Below are 15,621 nucleotides of genomic sequence, written 5' to 3'. Positions count from 1 at the left end.
AAACTGCTGACCTTTTGGTTAGCAGCTGAGCTCTTAACCACTGTGCCACCAGGGCTCCAAAGAAGACACAGACATCATAATTAATAAGGTAGATTGGAATCTATATACATAATGTATCCATATAACATATATGTATGTTACATATATATTTATATATTTTTTATACCCTAATAATAGGGAATATACCATCTCAAGTACAAATGGAATATTCACAAAAATTAATCATATACTAAGTCACAAAGGAAACATCAGCAAGTTCCATATACTAAAATATTGTAAACAATACTCTGATCTCAACGCAATAAACTGAGAAAACATTAACAAAATAAAAAAATCAAAAGGCCCTTTCATGTGGAAATTTTTTAAACCTTATATTAAACTCTTAAATGAAAGGGGAAATACAAACTAAATTTACGGAATTAAAAAAAAAAAAAGATGAAATACTACAGTAATCCAAGCAAAGCTCATAGTTTTAAACATGTTTATCTGTAAGAACGGAAGCAAGTGAATTAAATCCCCTAGCATGTGAATGTACGCACATGCACACACATCCCACATTGCCATTTTCTATAAAAATAACAAAAAGTAAGACAAAGAAAGCACAGGAAGGAAACAATAAATATAAAAGTAGAAACTAATGAAGTAGAGAATAGAAAAACAGTCAATCTAATTAATAAATCTCAATTTTACTGTTTTAATCAATGAACCACTAACTAACTTAATAAAGGAAGAAAGCATAACTCTTCAAAATAAGAAACAAGGGGGAAGTAAACATTGGAAGAGAAGAAAATTTAAAAATCATAGGAGATACTTTGCAGACTTCTCTGCAAATATATTTTAAACCCTAGATAAAACAGAAAACTCTCTAGAGAAACAAAGTATACCAAAATCAGTCCCATTGGAGATAGCTTAAATAGATGAATTTCTGTAGAGTGGTAGAGAAACTATTCCCCCCAAAAATCACACCCAAATGGTTTCACAGGGGGATGGCCAGATAGCCCCAATGCAGCATAACTGTTCCTAACTTTTTAAAATGAAGGGAAAAATCAAAATTCTTTTTATGAAGTAAGTATAACTTTGATACCTAAACCTGATAAAGATATATATATATTTTTAATTACAGGTCAACAGCACTTATATCAATGCAAAAGTTTTAAACAACTCATTGACAAACAGAATCTAACACCACATTAAGAAAAATGATACACCATAGCCAGATGGGATTTATTAAAGGAATGCAAGATTATTTCAATATTAAGAAATCAATTAATAATTAAAAAAAAAAAGAACCAAACCCATTGCCACTGAGCCCCATAGGGTTTCCAAGGAGCGGCTGGTGGATTTGAAGTGCTGACCTTTTGGTTAGCCCGAGCTCTTAACGACTACGCCCACCAGGGGCTCCATAGTATGTCTTCTACCCGTTGCCATCGAGTTGATTCCAACTCATAGTGACCCTATAGGACAGGGTATGACTCCACCATAGGGTTTCCAAGGAGTAGCTGGTGGCTTCAAACTGTCGACCTTTAAGTTAGCAACCAAGCTCTTAACCACTGAGCCACCAGGGCTCCGATTATGTCTCCTAGAGGTTAAGAAATAGGATTAGAACTGATAATATTAAGATGAAGCCTTAACTGACTCGTAACTCTGCAACCAAGGTGAAACATCAAGCCTTAAATTCCAATATCCTGATTCCCAAATCAAACTTTAGTTTCACTTACTGAGATATTCCGTTTCATTTCTGCTAACTCTTTTGAAAACTTGTTGTTGGTGGTGGTGTTAGGTGCCGTCGGGTCAGCTCTGACTCATAGCGATCCTATGTACTACAGAACGAAGCATGGCCTGGTCCTGCACCATGCTCACAATCGTTGTTATGCTTGCCCACTGTTGCAGCCACTGTGTCAATCCATCTCGTTGAGGGTCTTCCTCTTTTTCACTGACCCTCTACTTTACCAAGAATGATATCCTTCTCCAGGGACTGATCCCTCCTGACAACATATCCAAAGTATGTGAGACATAGTATGGCCATCCTTACTTCCAAGGAGCATTCTGGTTGTACTTCTTCCAAGACAGATTTGTTCATTCTTTTTGCAGTCCATGGTATATTCAATATTCTTCGCCAATACTACAATTCGAAGGCGTCAATTCTTCTTCGGTCCTACTCATTCATTGTCCAGTTTTCACATGCATATGATGCGATTGAAAATATCATGCCTTGGGTCAGGCGCACCTTAGTCTTCAAGGTGACATCTTTGCTTTTCCACACTTTAAAGAGATCTTTTGCAGCAGATTTGCCCAATGCAATGTGTCTTTTGATTTCTTGACTGCTGCTTCCTTGGGTGTTGATTATGCATCCAAGTAAAATGAAATCCTGACAACTTCAATCTTTTCTCTGTTTATCATGATGTTGCTTATTGATCCAGTTGTTAAGATTTTTATTTTCTTTATGTTGAGGTGTAATTCATACTGAAGGCTGTGATCTTTGATCTTCATTAGTAAGTAAGTGCTTCAAGTCCTCTTTACTTTCAGCAAGTAAGGCTGTGTCATCTACATAATGCAGGTTGTTAATGAGTCTTCCTCCGATCCTGATGCCCTGTTCTTCTTCATATAGTCCAGCTTCTCAGATTATCTGCTCAGCATACAGATTGAATAGGTATGGTAAAAGGATACAGCCCTGATGCACGCCTTACATGACTTTAAACCATGCAGTATCCCCATGTTCTATTCGAACAACTGCCTTTTGATCTACGGTTCCTCATGAACACAATTAAGTGTTCCAGAATTCCCATAATTTGTTATGATTCACACAATTGAATGTCTTTGCACAGGCAATAAAACACAAGTAGACATCTTTCTGGTATTCTCTGCTTTCAGCTACAATCTATCTGACATCAGCAATGATATCCCTTGTTCTACATCCTCTTCTGAATCCGGCCTGAACTTCTGGCAGTTCCCTGTCGATATACTGCTACAGCCGCTTTTGAATGATCTTCAGCAAAATTTTACTTGCATGCAATATTAATGATACTGTTCAATAATTTCCACATTCGGTTGGATCACCTTTCTTGGGAATAGGCATAAATATAGACCTCTTCCAGGAGTTTGGCCAGGTAGCTATCTTCCAAATTTCTTGGCATAGACTATGTGAACACTTCCAGAGCTGTATGCATTTGTTGAAACATCTGCACTGATATTCTGTCAATTGCTCATGCCTTGTTTTTACCAATGCCTTCAGTGCAGCTTGGACTTCTTCCTTCAGTATCATCGGTTCCTGATCATATGCTACCTCTTGAAATGGTTGAATGTTGACCAATTCTTTTTGGTATAATGACTCTGTGTATTCCTTCCATCTTCTTTTGATGCTTCCTGCATCAATTAATATTTTCCCCATAAAATCCCTCACCATTGCAACTTGAGGATTGAATTTTTTCTTCAGTTCTTTCAGCTCGAGGAACGCCGAGTGTGTTCTTCCCTTTTGGTTTTCTACCTCCAGCTCTTTGCACATGTCATTATAATACTTCACTTCATTTTCTAGAGCAGCCCTTTGAAATCTTCTGTTCAGGTCTTTTACTTCATCATTTCTTCCTTTTGCTTTAGCTACTCAACGTTCAAGAGCAAGTTTCAGAGTCTCCTCTGACATCTATTCTGCTCTTTTCTTTCTTTCCTATCTTTTTAATGACCTCTTGCTTTCTTCATGGATGGTGTCCTTGATGTCATTCTATCTGGTCTTTGGTTATTAGTGCTCAACACATCAAATCTATTCTTGAGATGGTCTCTAAATTCAGGTGGGATATACTCAAGGTCATACTTTGGCTCTCATAGACTTGTTCTAAATTTTCTTCAGTTTCAACTTGAACTTGCATATGAGCAATTGATGGTCTGTTCTGCAGTCAGTGCCTGGCCTTCTTCTGACTGATGATATTGAGCTTTTCCATTGTCTCTTTCAACAGATGTAGTCGATTTGATTCCTGGGTATTCCATCTGGCAAGGTCCATGGTCTTGCAAAATTCTATCATGTGATCTCCAGCAACGTTTCTATCACGAAGGCCATATTTTCCAACTACCGATCCTTCTTCTTTGTTTCCAACTTTCACATCCCAATCACCAATAATTGTCAATGCATCCTGATTGCATGTTTGATCCATTTCAGACTGCAGAAGCTGGTAAAAATCTTCAATTTCTTCATCTTTGGCCTTAGTGGTTGGTGTATAAATTTGAATAATAGTATTAACTGTTCTTTCTTATAGGTGTGTCTTGGTCATCTAGTGCTGCTGTAACAGAAATACCACAAGTGGATGGCTTTAACAAAGAGAAATTTATTCTCTAACAGTCTAGTAGGCTACAAGTCCAAATTCAGGGCATCAGCTCCAGCAGAAGGCTTTCTCTCTCCGACGGCTCTGGAGGAAGGTCCTTGTGATGCATCAGTCTTCCCTTGGTCTGGGAGCATCTCAGGGCAGGAACCTCAGGTCCAAAGGATGCGCTCTGCTCCCGGCATTGCTTTCTTGGTGGTATGAGGTTCCCATGTTGACAGCCAACTTGACAAGATATTTTTTGGGGACACAATTCAATCCATGAAAAGGCATACGGATATTATCCTATCACTGACAGCATTGTACTTCAGGTAGACCTTGAAATGTTCTTTTTGACAATGAATGCAATGCCATTCCTCTTCAAGTTGTCACTCCCGGCATAGTAGACCATATGATTGTCCAATTCAGAATGGCCAATACCAGGCCATCTCAGCTCACTAATGCCAGGATATCGATGTTTATGTGTTCCATTTCATTTTTGGCGATTTCCAATGTTCCTAGATTCATACTTGGTAAATTCCAAGTTCCAATTACTAACAGATGTTTGCAGCTGTTTATTCTCATTTTGAGTCGTGCCACATCAGCAAACGAAGGTCCCGAAAGCTTGACTCCATCCATATCCTTAAGGTCAACTCTACTTCGAGGCAGCAGCTCTTCCCCAGTCGTATTTTGCGTGCCTTCAACCCTGGGGTGCTCATCATCTGGCACTATATTAGACAACGTTCCACTGCTATTCATAAGGGTTTCACTGGCTAATTCTTTTCAGTAGTAAACTGCCGGGTCCTTCTTCCTAGTCTGTCTTAGTCTGGAAGCTCAGCTGAAACCTGTCCGCCATGGGTGACCCTGCTGGTATGTGAATACCTGTGGCATAGCTTCCAGCATCACAGCAACACGCAAGCCCCCACAGTACAACACACTGACAGATATGTGAGGGTGTAAACTTGTAACTAAGTTAAAATATAAGCCTGGTACTTTAAAGATAAGAAGGAAAGAGCAATCATGCAGCTGTATTAACCCAATATATTCCTACAGAATGCCTCCTTAAACAAATCTCAGGATGTCTTGTCCCTGAAATTGTAAAAAATAAGCCTGCTGTTGTTAAATGTTTAAGCTGGTAGTTTAACCAAAACCCTTGTAACCTTTGCCATGATTCCTCCTCACTTCCCTGCGTACATGCCTGCGAGCACAAATCCTTCTAAACTCTCACTGTTCCCACTGAAATTCTGGAGCATTCCAGCACCTAGTTCGGATGTCTGTGAATGTTTCCCATTTCGCGAAATTCCTTTATTATTATTTCCTCGATAAAAACTTTTTGTTTTTAACTCTAGCAGAGAGTAAGTCTGGTGATTCGCTACGACACAGCTTATACCCCTTCGAACAAAATGAGAGTCTGTACTGAAAATGAGGGATCTAGAGATGAAGAAGAAACTGTTCTGGGCCTCAAGAAGTCCATATTGCAATGGGCAAAACAGCCCCAAACAGATAAGACAGGGAGCACTTCAGCAGAGAGTGAGCACTGACCCCTTGGGGAACCATGGGAGACTCCCTGGAGGAGGTGACGCCAGGCAGAGGGAAGGGTCTGGCTGGGACTCACGGGGGCCCTTTGCGAATCCGTGGCGTGCTCATTGCCCACTGCTTGATCTTGCTTAGGCTCTCCTCGCTGATGAGCCTCTCGCCCTCGGAGGGCATGCAGTCCACGTACAGGTTGTACAGCAGCAGCGCCTCCGTGTTCTTGCGAAGGGCGTTGGCCTGGACCACGCGCTGCACAAACACACATGGGTCCTCAGCGCAGAAGAGGAGCTGGATCCGTGGCACCCAGTACTGGCAGGCCAGGAGAGGGGGCCTTCCTGCGGGCCAGGTGGGAGGGAGAAGGGGGCGTACTGCATCAGACGTTGATCCTTCTCAACATCATGCTGAAGGCAGCACCGCCAGCCGCGCAGGGTTGGTGTCATCTGCCCTTTGCCGACCTCTGGCGGGGGGGTGCTCTGGTGCTCACTGGCTGGGGGCAGATGGCCACAGGGTGAAGAGTGTGGCAAGGCAAGGGAGAATTCAGGCCTGAGCTGGCTGTGCCCTAGGCAGGCGTTGGCCTCAGCCACAGGCCAGGTCGGGCCTGAGCTAGGGGTCCTGGGGCAGGGGCAGAGAGCTTGTACCTTCAGCAGTGACCCCTCCATTCCGGATGGGCCTCCCCATCTCATCTCGCACCAAGCCATTCTCATCCGTCTTGTGCACCAGATACAGCTTCGTCTCCTCGTTGTAGTCCAGGACACCGACGTTGCACCATTGGTACTTCAGCTTCTGACTCTTGGGGTCCTCTGAAACAGGAGGGGGAACCCCACCAGTGCTCTCTGCTAAGGGGGCAACTAGAGAAGGCCGAGGGTGGGTGGCAGGTGCTAGGGATGGTCTCAGAGGTCGCCAGTCTGGCCTCTCTATCAGGATGATTCCTTTTCCTGCTAAACCAAGGCCCTGCTTCCTCCCAGCTGAGCTGGCCTCTGAGAAACCCCCAGCTGCAAGAGGGCAGTGGCCAGAAGGACCAGGCCTCTCTGTGCTTGTGCTCTGCATGTTCCTCACCAGGCTGACAGGCAAGGACAGGAGGCATGAAAGCCCCCTGCAAACAAACCTGTAGAAGGTCCAGTTGTAAAGGCCATAGTGGCTGAGCTGGGCCCCTTCAAGATGACCAAGGCCAGGGTGACGCCCTCCCTGTTGGCCTCAGGTGGCAGCTGAGCCTCTGGGCCCCACCCAGCAGGACAGGGCAGGGCAGGGCAGGAGGCTGCTGCCCGGCAACGGGCTCAAAGTGGGCCTGAGGGCCTGCTTGTCAGAACGGGCCCCCACCAACTCCTCAGTCCAAAAGTCTTTGCCTCTTTCCCCAGGTCACCTCCTACCACTGCCCCCTCACTTATTTCCTTCCAGCCACACTGGATGGCTGGCTATTCCTGTGACATTCCAGCTTGCTCCTGCCTCAGGGCCTTTGCACTGGCTGTGCCCTCTTTCTAGAACACTCTTCCCTCAGGCCACCTTCCTGCTGGTTCTTTCCCTGCTCAAGTGACCTTTCCTTGGAGAAGCAATCCCTGACCATCCTGCTTAAAACAGTGCCTTGACCCCAGGCACTGACTGGTCACCCTGTTTGGTCCCTCCAGCGCCTGTCACTGACTACAGTCATACTACACATCTAGTCAGCCTCTTCCACTAGCATCAGCTCTCTCTAAGTGACTTCATCCATCTTGGTCACAGCTGTGTCGTTTGTGCCTAGAATGGAAGCTAGTACATAGTAATTGCTTCTAAACTTCTGTGGAAGGAAGGAGCACGTGGCCTGGTACCCGGCAGAAGAGGCCTCCAAGCATGGTTGTTTGACCTCCCTCCATCTTGACGCCGGTTACATGGGTAAAAGAGAGCGTCGCTGCTTCAGTTCTTGGTTTAGCTTTTTCCTCCCCTTCCCAGTAAGTTTCATTTTTTGAAAATGCTGACCTTATCTTGGTTCAACTTAGAGGAAAAGACGGCACAGGAAGCCCCGGGCAGAAAACAAGCAGTCTCTGGCAGAAACACTGCCTGCCAGCCTCCCTCCACCAGCGCCCACGGCCCAAGGTGAGGCCTGTGGGAAGCGGGGCGAGCAGACACATCTCGGGGGGAGGCTGGTGATCAGTGTACTTAAGGTTAGTGCAGCCCCAAACCTTCTGTTTTATCACCAGGAATGGGGGATCTGGGAACAATTGAGTTAAATTATTTTTGTAATTAAATCCAAAGTAAAGGGAATGTTCTAGGCTTCTTGTCTAGTTCGGAGAAATTGATTCTGGCATTAACATGTTTTAAAACGAAATGCAAATTTACAGCTTGCTCAGTGAGCTCACTGAGGGGCCCCTGGAGGTTGTACAGTGCTAAAACCAGTCACTGCCCTCACATTCCTGCCTCCCACCTTGGGCCAGCGCACCAGGCCCATGCCCCACCCCACGGCATCTTGTCCACCCACTGGGCAGGGAGCAGAGCAGCCCTCAGCCCTACGCAGGGGAACGGCCACCTCAAAACTGAGGACCCAGGCCTCCTTCCTCGGTGCCTATGTGGAAACCCACCCATACGAGCCAGGACGGTGGCGCTGGGTGCTCACCCTGGCACTGTTCCCGACAGCCGGAAACTGGAGGGAGCCTCCACGGGCACCAGGGCAGACCTGGGGCCAAAGGAGGAGCAAGGGGGCTCTGTGTGCAGACACAGGCAGGGCCAAGATGCGGCACAACTGTCTAGGATCAATGAGAGGTGTGTTTGTACGCGTGAAAACGTGCGTCTGAGTGTGTCTACATGTGTGTTTCAGTGTGTGGGATGCTGTGTGAGTATGCGATAGTGAGTGTGCTTGTGAACGTGATGGTGTGTGTGTGTGTGTGTGTGTGTGTGTGAGAGTGTGAGTGTGTTGTCCATGCAGAGGTAAAAGCCCAGTGGCCAGTGGCCAGTGGCAGCTGGAGCAGTGGTGATTTCTGGGTGCTGGGGTGGAAGGCTTGGATCATGTCCCCTGTGCATTGCTTGAATGTTTCCAACCAGCATGTATAGTTTTTATTACCAGTAAATCAAATATTTTTTTTCAAACACTAGACACCATCCAGCTGTCCCTTCCCCCGCCTCCCGCCAACGTCATTCCCAATCTCCGCCTTTCCTGCCTGTGTGGGCAGCTCTTTGGCCTGTATCCCAGGGCTGGGAGGCCTCTAAAGGTGAGGTTGTGTCTACCCTCTCCCCTCCACAGCTGCCAGGGCCCAGGGAAGCCCAGGAGTCCACAGCAGGGCTGCTGTCCCCACCCTGGCCTGGCCTTGCTCACCGTGCCCCAGGAGGTCGTCCGTGGGCAGGAGGGCTTTTCCAGGGACAGGCTTCCTGTCCCGAGACCCTGGCTCCAGGCCCATGTTAATCCACTCCTGGGGAGTCCGGCAGTCAAACTCCTCATTGTCGAACACCTAGAGAGCAGCAGATGTTGGGAGGAAGAGGCTCAGCCCCCGTGGGCCTGGGTGGAGCTGGGATGCCAGAGGACAGGTGTGCAAGCGTGTCCTCCCCAGATGGGGCAGTGAGGGCTGGGGCCCAGAAGCTGGGCCTTTCCTCTGCTGCCCATGGATGCACGCAGGGTCTGGCTCTGTCAAACCCAGATGCCCCGGTCAGCCAAGCCACCCCACGGCTCAGGCAGAGGGGCGTCTGGGGACTCAGAGAACAGAATGTGGGCTCTCTCCTCCATTGCCCAGGACTGTCTAGCTCAGACCTAAGTGAAGAGGTTTGTTGTTGTGTGTTGAGTCAATTCCGACTCATAGCAACCCTATATGACAGAGTGGAACTGCCCCATAGGGTTTCCTAGGCTGTAATCTTTATGGGAACAGATCGCCAGGTCTCTCTACCAAAGAGTGGGTGGCGGTTTCAAACCTGGGACCTTTCAGTTAGCAGCCAAGTGCTTAACCATTGTGCCACCAGGGCTCCTTGAGGGAAGAGGTAGGCCCTGGGTTTTCCTGAGCAACCACCCCGATTCAGAAATGATGGATATTCCAGGTTGTCAGGAGGCATCCAGGGTCATGAGTGTCTGAATTCAGCTTTCCCTACCCATGGGGGCCACCAAGCAAGAGACACTGGGGGTCACAGAAAGGAAGGGCTGGGAGGCAGGCTATGCTCCCACTTTCTCCTCCCCAGACTCAGTTTCCCCAAGACTGTATCCCAAGAGGGCTGCACTAATGCCTTCCACTCCCAGTCTTGGTGAGCCTAGAAGCAAGTCCCCAACTCAGGCAGGGCCTGGTTAGGGAGGTCTGTGCACTACTCCATACTGGGCTGCTTGCAGATGCCTGTGGATGGGGCAGGGGCAGAGGTCTGCCACACAAGCCGCCAGGCTCCCAAAGAAGAAGCAGATAATCTGTGTCTCCAGGGTCCTGCGGCCCCTCATTCCCCAGCCTAGGATGGTGAAGGCACCTGGGGTAGGTTCCCATTACTCAGTTGCCCTGTTATGAGTGACTGCTTGAGAATGGCATGGGACCCCCTTTGGGGTCCTGTGCCCCACACGCCCTGCCCACCGGCCATCCATGGAATCTGAGCTCACCTTCAGCGGGAGGTAGATGGGGAAGAATGGGTCGTGGCCCTGTTCGATAGTCTGGGGGTGCTGGGGGTCTGGGTGCCTGGGCATGAGCTTGTTGGAGTCGATACCCTCTTTGGCAAGCAGCTGCTCGATGTCCAGGCTCAGGTAGTACCGCTTCCTCCTGGTGTGGGTGGGGAGGTAGCCCACAACGTCTCCGCTCGCGTGCGGTGGCTCCAGCAGTATCAGCAAGGGTCCGTGGAGTCACGGCGGCAGGGGCGTGGCCAGGGACTCCCCAGGGCCCTCCCCCGTCCGGGACTCAACAGGAAGTGGCGTGGTGGCCCTGCCCTGCCCTGGCAGATGCACTACATTGACTAAAAGCCACCCTCCCCAATCTCACAGTGAGGAAAGGGATCTGCTCCTATCAAGACAAAAGGGCTAGACAATTTGGTTTAAACACGTGCACACACACACGCACACACACATACACAAACAGTCGCTGTCAAGTCGATCCCAACTCATGGCAACCCTATGCCCACAGACCCATTTTAACAACCTCTGCTGTGCGGATTGCCACCTAGTTGCCTGCAGTCCCTCAGCCCCTTCCACTTCCCCCGAGTTGGGAGGATGCCACCTCCTGGAGGCTGGGCCCCCCACAGCCCCCCCACCCCCAGACCCAGCCGGTACCTCTCCACCTCAGTCTTGCGGGGGCACTGGCCCGGCAGCACCTGGAAGGGCACCTGCACCTTGGGCTCATAGGCCTGCAGCGGGAAGTCGGTCTGGGTGAGCATCTGGGTGGTAGACCCGACGTACTGCTGCTCCATGAGGTGCTGGAAGTCCTCTGGAATCTTAAAGGTTTGGACTGCAGGTGGAGGCAGAGGCAGGGACCAGGGGATCAGGCCTGGGCCCACCCTGCCCCCACATAAGAAATAGCTCCAGAAAGGGAAAGGTGCCAGGCGCACATGCTTTGGGCACAAGAAGCAAGCTCGGCACCTTGCCTGTGGCCGGGCTGCAGCAGGGAGAAGACAGATGTGGCACCAGGCGCCCAAGAGGGTCAAGCCTGGAGAGGCAGAGGCCTCCAGAGGGTCTATTTTGACCCTGCTCTCCCTCTCCAGAGCCAGCATGCTTGACTATTCCCTTCCAGCCAGTGGCTACTGTTCAAGGAGGTGCTGAAGTCAACAAGCAGGGGGGTGACACCTGGACAGGAAGGAGCCGTGATCACTCCCTGCACACCTGGGATGAGTTCCTACCACCCCTATCCTGGAGGCCCCCCAGCATATCAGGCCATTTCCAGGCTCAAGGCATCCTGGATACGCATAGGAGCAGGCAGCACCACCGTGCTGGCCCCATGGGTCCCTCAAGTCACAAAAATGGTGGCTCTTACTTAGACAGCCTGGGCTGCAGACGGAAGGCTGCCATTTCCAGGTCTGGAGGGAGGACAGTTAGTGGAGAGGGACTCAAAGATAGGGTCACCAATGTTCCAGTTAGCCCAACGCTGAGGGGCTTCCCAGAACATGGGATGCTCAGTGCTAAAACCAGGAGAGGTCCAGGCAAACTGGGATGAATTGGAGGTAGGAACTGGTGGTTTGGGAATATGCATCAGGAGGAGATAGGTTCCCTCTCCCGTTGCACGGGCTGTGGGGGCCCAGGTGCCCCATCGATGGCGCCTATCTACTCCCTCCAGGGAAGAAGGGTCCAAAGAGTCCCAAGGGCCCTTGGAGGGCCCTGGTGACCCCCTCCTTGAGCCTCACCACCTCCCTGCAGGCAAGAGCAGGTTACACAGCAAGAGACCCCACCTTGGAGTATCCGCTGGAGCCCCACAGAAGCCTCTAGAGGCTGGGCAGGGCTGGTGTGTGAGGCTGTGCAGGGGCCAACTGCCCCCTGCGGAAGCCAGCTCTCATCAGAGCTGCCAGGCACTCGGGGAACCTCACAGCCCCAAAAAGACCAGGCCAAGAAGGCAGTTCTCAGACCCCTGATCACCTGCCCTGGAGCCTATGAGTCAGTGATACCATTCTACTCCCAGGACCAGGGGCGGGGCTCCCAGGGCCTGACACTGAGTCTCAGGGGGCCAAGAAGGAGCCTGGGAGAGGAGAGCCAGGCCTGAGCCTCCAGCCGCTGGTGGGTCTGTACACCTGGGTGAGCTTCTCAAGGCCTCTTTTATCCTTAAGGCAGCCAAGGGGACGCCTATTGCTGGGAGCCAAGAGCCCTGACTGACACCCCGCTGTGGCGTTCTCAGGCTGCTCTTCCTTATGTGGGTGGGGCTGGCAGAGCTGCTAACCCCCCAACCCCCACGACGGACCAGTGGGGGCACCATTCCTGATACCCCACAGCCCTTAGACCTACAAGGTTTTGAACCATTTTCTGGGCCACGGTTACTTGTGAGACTTGAAAACTGGACTGACTGTTCAGACAACTGCACAAATGCACATATGCCTGATGTTTCCTGTGCCAGTTCTGGGGGTTCACAGACCCCATGAGGCCATGGACCTCGTGGACTGAGCTTGGGCAGTGTCAGCAAGGAGCCAGGTTTTCCTGGGGGCAGAGGGAGGTGTAGACAGCTGGGACCACAGGGCATCTGGACCTGATTGAAGGGGGCATTCTGGCTGCCGGAGGAGGAAAGAGGCAAACCCAGCCAGGTGGAACGGCCCCCACCCAATTCCTCACCACTGCTCAGGGCCCTGCGTACTGGCTGACGCCTCTCCAGGAGCCACTCTGTTCTCCCCTCCACACCCTGCAGACCTGTCTTAGTCCTTACTACCCGAGCTGCGCCCGACATTCATCATGGAATCTGGAGAGAGCCCTCTTCTCCTTCAGCAAAGATCTCCTGAGCACCTACCTGCGCCAGGCCCTGTTCTAGATGCTGGCCCGGCAGGGATCAACTCAGACACAGTGCTGACCTCCTCTAAGCCCACGTTCCAAGGCAGGCAGAAACACACAAACGCCCTGCCACCCCAAGCCGGGCAGAGAGAACTGTGGCCCTGGCCTGCAGAGGCTCCAGTCCTTGCCCCAGCTCTGCTACAAGCAATGATGAAATAGCTTACAAGCACCTTGTCTCTTGTTATCCCCATATTACACCTCAGAAAACTAGGCCCTCCCGGGCACTGACCTTTCGGGGTGAACTTGTCGAGGTCAGCCTGCTGCAGGAGGTCCTGGTGCACGTAGGGGCCACAGCACACGTTCTGAAACCAAACCCCAGGCCATGAATGGGTGTGAGTATCACTGGGACAGTCAGGATCTGGGAGGGACCCAAGGCTAGATGCCTTCCCAAGGTCCACTGGGGGCACCCTAGGAGCACGGGAGAGACGGTGCGCAGAACATGAGAGTTCCCACACTTCCTTGTTCAGAAGCCACAGCAGGCAATGAGAAGCTGTGGCCACCTGGGACACCCCAGCTCCACCCCATTCCGGTCCAGCACAGCTCCCCTCCTCACTCTGAGAACACTCCAGGTACGCGTCCAGGGGCTGAGGCATGAGATAGAGGTATAACAAGGCCAGCAGGTGTCTCTGTGGGTACTTCCCCTCCCAAGGGCCACTCTGGCAATCCCAGCATGGGGGCATCAGTGGGTCCTTGCCCTGCCCCAAACCTTCCTAAGGCTGCTTGGGACCTATGTACAGGCTCTGTGAACTCTCCCCTAGTCATCTCCTCCCCATTCTGCCTTCCTCCCACCCCCATCCTCATCCCTCTTTATCTCCCCTCATATTCTACCCTCCTTCCCATGGGCCCAACTCCACCCCAGGTCTTTGAACCTGCTTTTCTCCCTGCCTAGAACATGCCCTCAGCCCCTATCTTACCCAGCAAATACATACCCATCTCTTAGATCTCAGCACTATGCCACCTCATCCAAACAGCCCTTCCCAACCAGAGCTAGGGGGTCTCCTTCAACAAAGCCATTGCCCCATGATAATACGTGTGTCTCCAGTGCTCAGTCCAGGGACTGGCACAGGGCAGGTGTTCAATAATGAGTTGTTGAATGAATTGTTGAATGGACAGGTAGATGGACAGTCAGAAGGATGGATGGATGGATGAGTGGATGGATGGATGGGTGGACGGATGGACAAAGGATGAATGAATGGATGGAAGATGGATCAATGAAAAGATTGATGTAAGATGGATGGATGGATGGGTGGACGGACGGACAAAGGATGAACAGATGGATGGAAGGATGGATGGAAAATGGATAAATGGATGAATAAATTGATGTAAGATGGATGGATGATGAACAGATGGATGGAAAAGAAAGACGGAAGGATGAATGATAAAATGGATGGATGGATGAATAGTTGATGATGGATGGGTAGATAAACAGACAAATGAGTGGAACCCACAAGAAGGGCTCAGACTTGGTGGAGGAGGTTGCCACACTCACCCCTAGCTGATCCAGTGTTCCAGGACTGAGGATGTCGGAGTAGAACCCACGCTGCTTCATCACTGGGTACTTCTTATTAGTTCCAGTCAGGGGTGACTTTCGGGGCTGCCCCACATCTGAGAGCAGGGGTGAGGCCAGGGGCATGGGTAAAGGTGGGGGCTTGGGGTCAGGGTCTGGAGGAGGCCTCCTCGATGCATAATCTGATCCCAGAAGAATCCTCCCCAAGTTGGACTCTAGGCCTGCGTGAGTCCTCCCAGGACTGTCCTCTCGGCTTGCAGGAGTATTGCCCAGGCTGCATTCTAGGCCCTGAGGGCTTCTTTGTGGGCTGCAGCCTTCTTTCTTAGGCAGCTCCATGCTTCTTCTCATGGCGATACCCCAGCCAGAGCTCCTAGGAGAAGATACCAGCGTCACTCGGCCCTTGCCAGACCTGGCCTCGGCCCCCAGGGGCACCATGATATGAGGATGCCTCGTCTGCCTCCCTACAACAAGCCCCAGCCCACTACACATGGAGAACAGAAGAGAGGGTGCGGATGGGGCAAGAGGTCTCTTCCTAATCAGTACAGACACCAGGGTCCAGGACAGCCCCTCCAGGAGACCGTGGGGCCTTCCCCGGACACTGTGTGAGAAACAAGCCCCACAGAGTTATGGGCTCAGTGATGGAGGGCAGGGGGCCCAGAGGATTGCAGACGCCCCTACCCCCAGGGCATCTTTCTGCACTTGTCCACACTTCCCTCCATCTTAGAGAGCAAAGCCTGGCTTCTCAGCAGAGCAAGACGAGGAGGGTGGCCCAGAGCTCACTCACTCCATGAAGGATCCTGTTTGGCTTTCCCCAAAATGACTTTCAGTCAGAGGCAGCCCAGCACCCCAGCACAGCCCTGCTGGACTGCTGCCTCTCCCGAGTGCACCCTGGGCCCAGCACTGCCTCCCCCGTCCTA

At 50.7% G+C, this 15,621-nt stretch overlaps 1 protein-coding gene across 1 annotated transcript in view; it reads right to left on the bottom strand.

Moving 5' to 3' along the window:
* Positions 1 to 15,040, bottom strand: part of DNAH1 (dynein axonemal heavy chain 1) — a 79,743-nt gene extending 64,703 nt beyond the window's left edge. Inside the window, exons 1-7 of the mRNA XM_012557431.2 lie at positions 14,687 to 15,040; positions 13,427 to 13,499; positions 11,008 to 11,182; positions 10,348 to 10,504; positions 9,100 to 9,232; positions 6,458 to 6,619; positions 5,902 to 6,154 (exon numbers count right to left, since the gene is read on the bottom strand). Of these exons, the coding sequence (XP_012412885.2) occupies positions 5,902 to 6,154; positions 6,458 to 6,619; positions 9,100 to 9,232; positions 10,348 to 10,504; positions 11,008 to 11,182; positions 13,427 to 13,499; positions 14,687 to 15,040 (1,307 nt within the window). The remainder of the gene's footprint in view (positions 1 to 5,901; positions 6,155 to 6,457; positions 6,620 to 9,099; positions 9,233 to 10,347; positions 10,505 to 11,007; positions 11,183 to 13,426; positions 13,500 to 14,686) is intronic.
* Between the last annotated feature and the right edge of the window lie 581 nt (positions 15,041 to 15,621).

This window comes from Trichechus manatus, unplaced genomic scaffold (genome assembly GCF_000243295.1).
Source record: "Trichechus manatus latirostris isolate Lorelei unplaced genomic scaffold, TriManLat1.0 scaffold00001, whole genome shotgun sequence".
NCBI classification, from domain to species: domain Eukaryota; kingdom Metazoa; phylum Chordata; class Mammalia; order Sirenia; family Trichechidae; genus Trichechus; species Trichechus manatus.
This window is presented reverse-complemented; position numbering and strand designations above follow the sequence as displayed.